This window comes from Xyrauchen texanus, chromosome 21 (assembly GCF_025860055.1).
Source record: "Xyrauchen texanus isolate HMW12.3.18 chromosome 21, RBS_HiC_50CHRs, whole genome shotgun sequence".
NCBI classification, from domain to species: domain Eukaryota; kingdom Metazoa; phylum Chordata; class Actinopteri; order Cypriniformes; family Catostomidae; genus Xyrauchen; species Xyrauchen texanus.
In genome coordinates, this window is record NC_068296.1 from 7170035 (window position 1) to 7182739 (window position 12705).

General features: G+C 36.5%; 1 protein-coding gene across 1 annotated transcript in view; it reads left to right on the top strand.

The window, feature by feature from the left end:
- LOC127661842 (protein unc-13 homolog C-like) overlaps window positions 1-12705 on the top strand; it is a 167358-nt gene that overhangs the window by 10867 nt on the left and 143786 nt on the right. The window contains exons 3-7 of the mRNA XM_052152769.1: window positions 748-770; window positions 1581-1630; window positions 4936-5014; window positions 7821-7826; window positions 12236-12307. Coding sequence (XP_052008729.1) covers window positions 748-770; window positions 1581-1630; window positions 4936-5014; window positions 7821-7826; window positions 12236-12307 — 230 coding nt within the window. The remainder of the gene's footprint in view (window positions 1-747; window positions 771-1580; window positions 1631-4935; window positions 5015-7820; window positions 7827-12235; window positions 12308-12705) is intronic.

Genomic DNA, 12705 nt, shown 5'->3' on the forward strand with positions numbered 1-12705 from the left:
ACTAAAGCTGAACTAATCAAATTCATCACATTAAAACACTTGACCAACATTAAAGTGTATTAATGTGACCTGTCAGTAAAAGGGACACTTGGGCTGCATCCAAATTTCCCTTCTTTTATAGTATGTATTACATTCGATTAAGTTCTTGTACTATATTGTTGCATTTTTCACCTACTGTGCCATGAATGCTAAATATTTTGACATCCTATTAATTTCACATGCTGCTTTTTCCATACTTTGTAGTATATAAATATGTTTATATAGATGCAGGGAGACTCTCTGTCTGTGGTTTCAGATGGTAGAGTTGAAGTTTATGGATTATTTTATGTAATATGAGAGTCAGGAATGGTCATTGGTGTAACGTCACCACTGAGGTTTGAATCTGGCAATAATTTGGCAGAAGTAGTGTTTGGATATTGATCGGTTGAAAGTGTATTTAAATAAACATGAGAGGCCTCTCAGTGCTTGGCACAGGAAGCTTTTACAGCACTACATGACTAATATAGTATCAGAGAAGCATGATATATTGGTTCAAGGATTCTGTGTGTGTGTGTGTGTGTGTGTGTGTGCGTGTGCATGCGTGTTATAGGGATAACTGTGACTGAGATATCGCAAGCGAGCTATGCTTTGTTTGGCTCCATTAAGTACAAGTCATTATAAGTGAGTGCAGTTATTTATAGATGAAAGAGTTGATATGTGCTGTTGTTTTTAATGTTTTCTCTCTGTATTTCTGCTTCTCTCCTGCAGACAGCACAGCTCTGGATACAGAGGTCTTCCTTTCTTCTTTCGTTATTTAATTTTAACCCGTGCACGCGTGCGTGTGTGTGTGTGTGTGTGTGTGTGTGTGTGTGTGTTTGTCCATTTTTTAATGTCCTTAAAAATGTTGCATGATTTTTTCAGTGTCAGTTCTGTTTTATTGCTTGGTGGTGATATATAGACAGATAGATACTGTAGAGAGATAGATAGATACTGTAGACGGATAGACAGACAGTTAGATGCTGTAGACAGGAAGACAGACAGACAGATAGATACTGTAAACAGATGGACAGACAGATAAATAGAGAGACAGACAGACAAGCAGACAGATAGATACTGTAGATGGACGGACAGACAGACAGGCAGACAGATAGATACTGTAGATGACGGACGGACGGACGGACGGACGGACGGACGGACGGATAGATAGATAGATACTGTATATGGACAGACAAGATAGATAGATAGATAGATAGATAGATAGATAGATACTGTATATGGACAGACAAGATAGATAGATAGATAGATAGATACTGTATATGGACAGACAAGAAAGATAGATAGATAGATAGCTAGATAGATAGATAGATAGATAGATAGATAGATAGATAGATAGATAGATAGATAGATACTGTAGATGGACAGACAAGATAGACAGATAGACAGATAGATAGATAGATAGATAGATAGATAGATAGATAGATAGATAGATAGATAGATAGATAGATAGATAGATAGATAGATAGATAGATATTTTATGTACAGGTAAATTACAGTGTCTGATTGATTGATTATTGAAGTTCACATGTTTTCTTGTTTGGTAGGGATGTGCAAATATTCTGGATCCAGACAAACTGGGGCTGACTGGTGGTGGGTGAGTACAACCATCTTAAACCTACATACACTGCCTTTCTGAATAAGGTATTCTGCTTCAGGCACATCCCTACAATAAATAAATATATATTAGGGATGTGCCTGAAGCCAAACACCCTATTTGGAAAAGCACGAATAATTACTTCAAAATGAATAACGGATTAATCCGAATAATATTTAAAATATTAGTTTGACTGATAATCCAAGAAACTCAAGCATAAAGCGACATTGAAAAACGAAAATATTTAAAATTACAATTAATTTATGAATCTGTGCAGCCAATATTTCTAAAGATAAACCTTATGAAAATGTGCACAGTGTGATTTCAGATTGGATGGCCGTGGTCTCGACTCCGTTTGTGGTCTCTTTAAATCGTGCGTGTCTGGAGCTTGTCAAGTATAATATTAACAAAGATATGATATCATGCACACTTTCCACTTCTTGAAATGTCTATGCTAATGTATCACACGATTCACACGTGATTCCCATATATTCATAAAAAGCCTAAACCTGAGCGTGATGTTAAATTCCTTACCTGAACTGATGATTTCTCATCAGAGCTCATCTTGCAGTCTCTCAAAGTTGACCACATTTATATTTACATCAGCGATTAAGGTAATTATCTGGTTAAGACTTTATTCAGAAAAAATTTATAATGCTGCATAAAGGTTTAAATACTCCATATAGTATTCATCTATTCAGAATATTCCTGCTTATGTAAAACAAAGAAACTGAAACTTGCTCTGACTTCTTTCTTCTTTAAACTGTGCTAAATGTGAGAATGTTAAGTGGTCTTGAGCTCAGAAAAGGAACATTAACATTATTATTATTATTATTATCATTATTATTTAACTAAATAATGGTGTCCTATCGTCAACATTCCTGATAGACTTACGGGACTTTCACCTGTTTCTAGGCTATATTGATTTATTATATTTCTTTTAATACTTGAATTTGTATTTATTATTCACTGCAAAATGTGTGCTTGACATTCCAAATATGGCTTGACACCTCCTGCCTCCAGAATAATGTTGTTATACATGAACAGACAAACATAAATTCAGGCAGATATTAATATCAGAAATACCAGGAGAAACCAAAGTTTAACAACATATTCCACAGTTAATGTGGCCAAAAAATTTAGCTTCATCTGGTCAGAAAAATAATAATAATAATTTAATTAAATAATAATTGTAAAATAATAACAATAATTATTATTATTATCAGGCTATTATGAAAAGGCATATACAAGGCTTATTTTATTAATAGAAACTTTAAATGTAAGAGTAACATTTATAAATGGGCGTTTATGTGTGTGTGTGTGTGTGTGTGTGTGTGTGTGTGTGTGTGTGTGTGTGTGTGTGTGTGTGTGTGTGTGTGTGTGTGAGCGTGTATTTATCACTTTGTGGGGACCAAATGTCCCCATAAGGATAGTAAAACCCGAAATTTTTGACCTTGTGGGGACATTTTGTCGGTCCCCATGAGGAAAACAGCTTATAAATCATGGTCAGGGTTAGGTTTAGGGGTAGGGTTAGGTTTAGGGGATAGAATATAAAGTTTGTACAGTATAAAAACCATTATGTCTATGGAAAGTCCCCATAAAACATGGAAACACAACATGTGTGTGTGTGTGTGTGTGTGTGTGTGTGTGTGTGTGTGTGTGTGTGTGTGTGTGTGTGTGTGTGTGTGTGTGTGTTTGATGGATGCGGTTCAGGGTCCACTGGTATTCGAGTGTGACTCAGCCACAGGAGCTCATCATCTTCTATTTATCACTGACACACAAACACTTGCTGATATTATTTTGCTCCGACCAACCACAGGCATAACAGTACGGCTGTGCATGGAATGTTATTTTGGGGTTTGCGTGGGACCTGTTCTGGTGTTAATTGTTTGCAGTGGTATGTCTCCGGGTTAATGAATGTGGTGGGGATGAATTACATTTTTCATAATGAGCTGCCAGAAATGAATAAATTCAGCATTGTTGGCATTTACTCTTATTAAAGGCCCCACTCTCATTAAGTGCTGCTGATGTCATTGTCTTCCCTCTAATAAAGCCAAATTGCATGAATGAAAGATTTTTGTACAAGAATATGTTATTCAAAACTTTAAAATTGTATTTTTGTGTGTGTAAGAGAGAGAGAGAGAGAGAGAGAGAGAGGGGGTGCTTAGAAAGGGATAGTTTGAGGCTATGAACTATTTTCCAGATCTTGGCTGTGTTTGGAATGGAATATACTGTATGCATATTCAGCAGAATGCACTGTATACTGCCTACCATTTTTTCAAATAATATACAAAAAGCATGCAGTATGCAATGATAGGCATTTTAAAATGTAGTATGCTACATTGTTGTCAAAGTATTGATTATTGCATTGCACGTGTAATTAAATGAGTGGCATCCAGTTATTATCTGGAAAATAACTACAATTATTTAAAAAATGTAATGCAAGTGTGTAAAAATTACTTTTGACAGTCAAATCAAATATGTCAATTAGGAGATGTTAAAAACCAAAACAAATAAAAACATTTAATTTAGCAAGCAGGTATCTTCTGTAATAAATATATGAAATATATATCAAATAAACATTTTGTGAAGGAGATTATAAAATGTAAAAATCAACAAAAATTTTATTTAGCCAATGGCATATAAATATAATCTTGAACATAATTATTTATTTACCATTTTTAAAACAATTTTTGTTCATATGTTTTGAAAATGTTTTTTTAATTTGAGCAAATTAATGAGGAAGGAGATGTTAAAAAAACTAAAATAAAAACAAATTCAGTACCCAGCGCAGCGTGATCCAGTTGTACAGTTTACAGCACATTCTGCCAAGTGAACTAGGTCATCCTGGTTTTCCATGCTCACAGAAATGAATACTCTGTACTGTAAACATACAGCAAAAATAGTATGAGTAGTATGGTAGTAGGCCAATATGAACAATGCCCTTGTCCCTGTTCTTTCTATACCTAAGTATTGTGTTGCTGCCTGTGTATTTGTATGTTTAAATTTTGAAATAGATCATAGCCAGAGCTGTACTGACCATAAACTGTCAAATTTTCAACTTGGGCCAATGAATCGCAAGAACAAAATGGTTTGTTGAGTCTTGCAAAAGAAGAAACAGTCATTTCACAGGTACATGTTGTATGAGACCACAGAAGAGAAATCCCCTCCACACCCCCCTTTTGCCTGTCCCATGTTATTTGCCGCCACTGTAAATCACTCGACTGCTTTTTAGCTGGGTAATATTTCATACAGTACAGCATGATTATGGTATTAATAGATTTTAAATCTGCCTCTGTCCTCAGGGTTGGCAGTATTCTTTATGGCATTGACAGCATGCCAGATTTACGCCGAAAGAGGACCATGCCTATTGTACGAGACCTGGTGAGTAATCACCCCCAGCCAACACGATAACCGTGCAAGATGGAGGCACGTGTTTATGTTTTGATGCTATTTTGAGAGTTTAAGTAGGTCACTTGCCTGGTTTTCAAATCATCTGTCTTGTCCTTAAATGTGTAGTACTCATATACACCGATCAGCCACAACATTAAAACCACCTGACTAATATTGTGAAGGTCCCCCTGTGCCACCAAAACAGCACCAACCCACATCTCAGAATAAGATTCTGAGAAGATATTCTACTCACCACAGTTGTACAGAGCGGTTATCTGAGTTACTGTAGACTTTGTCACTTCGACCCAGTCTGGTCATTCTCTGTTGACCTCTCTCATCAACAAGGCGTTACCATCCACAGAACTTCCCCTCACTGGATATTTTTTGTTTTTGGCACCATTCTGACTAAATTCTAGAGACTGTTTTGAGTGAAAATCCCAGGAGATCAGCAGTTACAGAAATACTCAAACCAGCCCGTCTGGCACCAACAATCATGCCATGGTCCAAATCACTGAGATCAAATTTTTTCACCATCCTGATGGTTGATGTGAACATTAACTGAAGCTCCTGACCTGTATCTGCATGAGTTTATGCACTGCACTGCTGCCACACAATTGACTGATTATATAATCACATGGATGATCCTTGTCAATCATCAATGTCAATTAGGAGATGTTAAAAACCAAAACAAATAAAAAACATATAATTTATTAAGCAGGTATCATCTATAATAAATATATGAAATATATATCAAATAAACATTTCATGAAGGAGATTATAAAAAGGTAAAACTCAAAAAACATTTAATTTGGCCAATGGCATATAACAATCATGCCCATCTGTCACCAACAATCATGCCACGGTCCAAATCACTGAGATCACATTTTTTCACCATTCTGATGGTTGATGTGAACATTAACTGAAGCTCCTGACCTGTATCTGCATGAGTTTATGCACTGCACTGCTGCCACACAATTGGCTGATTAGATAATCACATAGATGATTGTTGGTGCCAGACGCGCTGGTTTTAGTATTTCTGTAACAACAGTCTCTAGAATTTACCCTGAATGATTCCAAAAACTAAAAACATCCAGTGAGCGGCAGTTCTGCAGACGGAAACACCTTATTGATGAGAGAGGTTAACAAAGTCTACTGTAACTCAGATAACCACTCTGTACAATTGTGGTGAGAAGAATATCATCTTAGAATGCTATTCTGAGATGCAGGTTGTGCTGGTGGCACAATGGGGACCTATACAGTATTAGGCAGGTGGTTTTAATGTTGTGGCTAATCGTGCTATTTTATTTATGAAATTCTAGAGGGTGAATGATTGATCCACAGTCTCTGTAATATGTTGTTTGCTTAAAGTAATATTTTTATATTTGTTAAACATTTAAAAGCAGTTCTTTTTTTACATTTCTCCTTTTTCAAACTCTTACAATCTGTCTATATGTCTTTGTCTCCATTTCTTGTTGATTTGATAGAGCAAATTTTCTTAACCGATTTTTATATTCAGTTTTGTGCAAATGTTCATCTTTGAAGGACAAATGTTGATGCTGTATCTGTCCATGTTTTTGCATGAAATTAAAACCAACCCTGTTTTGGTAAGTACGGGTCATCGTTCAGTTTTTTATTTTGTTTTTTTTGGCGTGTTCTGTGGTCCGTTCCCACTTTTGGGCCCATAATTGTTATGGGTGATATTTTTCCGTGAGTTGTCAGATTTCTCTTCAAGCCGAAACGAACTAGTTTATTTCACACAATTAATGAACACTAGAAGCATTAAAAACTTGAAATGTTGACAACTCTACCCAAAAATATATCCAAGGACTTCATTGACTTCTGATTTAACTGTGCCTTTTTAAATCATGTAAAAGTGACGTGCGGCAAAGAACCTTTTACACGCGTAGATGAAGTCAGTGCTGTACCGGGTTTGATCTGGTCTAGCCCATCATGCCTTTGTCCTTTGTTCTTTCCCTTTTGGGCTGTTTGATTGCTTCAGGGCAGCGACAGTCGGTCAAGGGACCCGCCCAATCCTGCAGCGGGGGCATTATCTCCAAATTTAGACCATAACGCTTGACATCCAAACTCAAGTGTACTATTGTATTGCCTGCAGCAACCTTCAGCAGTTTTAGTGCATGTTCACACTTACATAAACACTAAACGTTCATGTAGAGGTCAAGTCTACCCTATGTTCCTATACACCCCTGCTTTAAGGGGCCATTCGCTGCCCACTTGGTCTTTACCACCATAAGATTGAGGACTGAGATGGTAAAGACTACTTCAGTATCGTCAGCTGTCATGCCTGCCAATGTAAACATGGCTAATTGTGGCTTTTTGACTTTTGATCAGTTATGTAGTGTCCCGTTCCCCCCATTAAGTCGTTCTTTCTCTCTCTATCTTTTTGTCCTGAACTGTTTCGGTCATGTTTTTAGCTGGCTTTAACATTTGCAATCTGGTCTTGTCTGTTTTGTTGCAGTTATAGCAACAGTACTCACTGAAAGTAATATAGAGTACCAGTATACCAGGGCACCTTAGTATCTTTACCAAACAATTGCACAGCAAATGCATGAGTGAAATGTAAATGCATGTCAGAGGTGAGTTATTAAAGGATTGTGGCTTAGACAAGATGCATAACCTCTGCAGCTTTCACTCTGCTGTTTAGAAAAAAACAAAATTCAGATTTTCTGCATGACGGCAGGTATGAAGGAAAAAGAAGTGTGAGTAGATAACAGTCTGCTTTCTCTTACACAGTCTCATTTTGTGTTCTTTCTCCCTTTCGCTGCGTCTGGATATCTAGGCTTTGGTAAGTATCTCTGGTACTTGCATATGAATTATATTTTGTCTTAATAATAATGGGAAAAGAATTAGACATTTACATTTGAAAGTTCCTATGATGATGGTGTATGAGGACTTTTTAAAGATCCAGTGAAATCAAAAGCAATGTTTTGTGGGTTTTATGCCTGTCTGTAATATTTGAGCTTGGGGACCATCCTTCCAAGTTTGGCATCTCTATGATTTAAGGTCTCTGATGTCCAGAGACTTTTAGGGTGAAGACAGAGTAATCAAAAACAGTACAAATACAGTAGGAGTTTAACACCTTTGGTACTTGTACGCCTAATGATGCATTCTATAGCTTTGCCGATGAACATTTATGAATTTCAAACACTAGATATAGGTATTGTGGCTAAAGAGTCATATTTGTCGCTTGTTCTTTGTAAAAGTGTAATTTTAGACTCTTTAAAATTTAGATTTTGACAGTATTGTTTTTATGTGAATAAACAAAGGTACATGTCTAGTTTCAGATCTTTGTTTTAGATGGACAAGAAAAAACAGCTTTGAGACCCACATTTGATTTTTGACCATTGAAAATGAAAATGTTAAATTGTTTGGATGGAGCCACATTGAGAGCACTCTATCTCTAGGATTTAACCATACAGGGCCTTAAAAATAAAGACACAGAAAGGAAAGTTTGTTCTGAACCAGAATTTAAAAGATATTAAGATATGTTTGATACTTTTGGAGTTTAGAGGCACTTTAACTTTGGAAAAACAACACAAAACACTTTTTTTTGTTAGTAATAATCTTTTTTTTGCACCAAAACAACTTTAAACTTCAGTGTAAGCACCCACTATTATGATTGGCTAACATTGTGCAGCCCCTTAAATACAGCCATATTTGAAACTCGAGAGAATGAACCAGCTCCATCAATTTTCTTTCAGGGTTTCCACATAACGCACAATATTAGCACAGCAGCGCCAGTAACTATCAAAAAGTAATGACATTTGAATTATTAATGAATGAATCTGTTTACTCATGGTTTTGCGATTGGGTTCAACAGTGTTTTAACTGCCCCATAATTCAATAATGGTTACTTTGAAAACATTTAATTGTAATAATGACTGTGTTATGTATACCTTGTCTTGTTTCACCGTTGCCCTTTGTTTATCATTTTTGTCACTTTTGTAACTCCTTAGTTTTCACTTTTGTCCCTTGTTTAGCTCCATAGTCTCCTTGTCAGCTTTCGTGTTCACCGTTCATTGTTTGCACCTGCCCTTATTAATTTGCCATTTGCTTCTGTTTATTATCTTGTTATCTTGTTTGAGTTCTGTTTGTTCATTGGCCCCTTTGTCCCTTGTTCATGTATTTATACCCCGGTTCTTTGTTCAGTCCTTGTCTATCGTCGAATGTTGTTAGCCTGGTATGTGTTCCCTGCCCGAGTTCTCTGTTTATGTCTCATCGTGTTTAGTTTCCTTTTTCCCATTGTGGCTGTTTCCTTTGTTCCCGAGTTTTCCGTGTTCCTGCCTTGTTTGTTTGTTGTTTTGTTAATAATAAAGTTAAACTGCATTTGGATCCGCATCTCCTTGTCTACCTTCGCTGCTCAATCATTACAGACTGGTTCACAAACAATTCACACTCATATGAGCTGAAAAAACATAAAATGCACACATATATGAGCCGAAAAAACATACAATCCATGCTGATATGAGCCTAAAAATGATACAATCCACACTAATATGAGCCAAAAAAAACACAATCCACAAAGGACAATGAAGACACACACACATATAGTATCATTGTGCACTGAAGCCAGGAATGCATCAAACTGGTCAAAGACATCCATCTAGTGCACGTTTACATACACCAACAATTAAGAAGCGAGTAGATGGGCAAAAGAACAGTTTGTGGACCATTTTGTGCTCAAAACAGCAAAAGACAGAGCAGCTGAATAAAAGAGAATGGTCTCCTCTTCAGAGTTGTAACTTGACAACTTGTCTTTTAAAAAAGCGACACAAGATACATCAATACGGTCAAAGACATCTCTCTAGTGCAGGGGTCAGAAACCTTTTTGACATGGAGTGCCATATTTTATCACCCCATAAAAAACATCTTGCAAATGTATGCGATTTTCAGAAGTATGAGTCCACTTGTGAAATAGTTTCTATTTTTCAAATTTCATTGTTTATTTTTAATTACAAATTATATTATCAGCATAACAGTTTGAGTTCTTATATTATGTCATTGTAATTATGTAATCACTAGCAACAGCTATAAGCAATAAGCAACAGCGAGAGAGGAGCAGGCTATTTTATTTATAAGAAGTTTTTTCAGCTCACGAATCACGCTGCGTGATCACGAGGAAGGATTAGATTGGAATGCAGGTGCGGAATGTTTATAAATAAAATAGTCTATCACTCTCTCGCCGTTGCTTACCCCTTCATAGTTTTCTGACCCCTGCTCTAGTCTATGTTTATATACAAACATAATTTAAAATAGTCCAGATGGGTACGCTTTGGTGTTCAGGAATACCTTGGCCACACTAGGCCTATTTGTCATGCTCTTTCTCTGTGTACAAACTGAGTCCCAGTGGGCGGGGCCAAGGATGCAATGACGTAAAGTAGATGTTGATGTTGTTATTCCAGAGGCTAACAACATCAGAATGGGCCCCAGAATGATGTAGGGTCGCAGAAGTAGAGAATGAGGCATTTTTGTTTCAATAAATGCTTTTATAGCACTGGGGTTTTAGTTTTGATTTCTAAAATGTACAGTAAGTTTTGTTACGTCACCTAGGGGTAGGACACAACAAGGTAATTAAAACAACCCCCGCACACTTGTCAAACCATAACATGACAGAAAATAAACTGTAAAATTCAACAATAAATGTATTGTTGTATACAAGCATCATTAACGGCAGCAAGATTAAGGACTTTAGGCGACCCCTGGCCAAAAATAATAAACAAAAGTAATCTAAAAAGAAGACATAAATAACCCAAATGCATAAAAAATTTAAATACAACAAGGCTTACCTAACTATTCTGACTAAAACAGGAACAAACCATTTTCAAACCAAAAATTGCAGGCCACCCCTACACCTGTCTGCTTTTAAGATAAATATCTAGTCAATGCTTGAAATGTTAGGTCACTCACTACACATCATGTATTGCCTCTAAACAACACATGAGCAAAGTTTGATTTGGCAGCTGGCAAGGACTCGGTAACAGCACAACCATCCCGTAGACGTGACAGATCGTCTCTGAAGCATTGCAACAAGATCTTATTAGGCACACCATCAGAGACACAGGTGATGCAATTTGCCGATCAGCTACACCTGGAAATGAGCACACAGCAAAAACAAACCACACCCACACACAGACAGAATGTGAGAGAGCAAAAACTAGTATGGGATGTAACACTTTTTATATAATGGCCTCATATATGTCAAAATATCAAGGAAAGTTTGATTCATCTTGACATGATCTTCAGAAAAAGGATCAACAAAACCCTTTGAGTTCTGGGTTTTTTACTGCCACAGTAACATAAGAACGCACATTAAGCATTTCAAACGGACCATTCTTTCCCAATGCATTGACCAAGCACTCGAATATGCACATGCATGCTTGCGGAAAGTGTTTAAAAGGTGTGGTAAGGAACCATTAAAAATCTTTTCAAGAGTATATAAAGCAGTTTTCAAGTGAAACCATAAAGAATAGATTTTCTGAAATCAATTCCTCCTGAAGAATCAAAGAGTGGGAACACAATAAATCATCTGATTTTGCACAACATTGCAAAAAATCATTAGCTTTGCTTATTAGTAGTGTTTGCTTCGCTATTATTATTGCTTATATTTTGGGTTAGGGGCTTGCAACCTCTTAGGTATTTCTTAGTAACAACTCAGAATGCTCTAGAAACTGCATAGAAATTTTTTGACAACCACCCACAACACTATAGCATCATGGCATTTAGTTTTGCATGGGTGAGCACCACTTGCATTTTCTTCAAAAAATCTAGTTTGATCTAAAAATGTAAACTCTGTCATAAATATGCATGATGTATTTAAGCGCTCGTGACAGTTTTCAGTTTTCTATGACGCTATAATAGAAAGTAGTAGTCTCTCTGTCACTTGTTAGTGGAAAAGTAATTTCTGTCTTGTGATATCTCTCAGAATCACTCTACACCTAATCAAATAAAACTGCATTTCCCATAATAGAATACATTCAACATTTTCATGGAGTTCTTTTGTTCAAACTGAAATGAGAATGTTTTTAAGAGACATGTACAGAATGGAAAAATGAAGTTAAAAATGAAGTTACTCAATGTAAAAATGGTCTAACCATTCCATCGTTGTACCTCAGGTTTGCTTTCAATTTAAAACTACAGATTGTTCAGTTTGTGAGTTTTGGGTTTGTAATTCTGAATTTTGGCTTTTCATTTCAGACTTTGGCTGCTCGAAAGGCAGGCATTGCGTTTGGCCTCGTGAACAGATCGACTCTAAACAACGAGGAGCTGGTGAGTTTTCAACACAGATGTATTGTATATACACACACAGTGGTTAGACCATATAGACTAATGCATAAATCACTCTGTAAGCAGCCAGTCAGAGTCTAATGGAGAGCAATCATGTGGCACTAATGTAACGCTCCATGCATAAAGACACATTGAGTACACACACACACACACACACACACACACACACACACACACACACACACACACACACACACACACACACACACACACACACACACACACAACACACATCTTTGGCAAAGACCCAGAGGCAAGTACAAACAAATCAGAACTGACAATTTATGAGCTCTAATGATATTCTCAAGTATATCTATAATGTGAAATGTGGAGTTTTATTAAATTCTTCCTGTTTGTTGCGATCACCTGATTACTAAAGA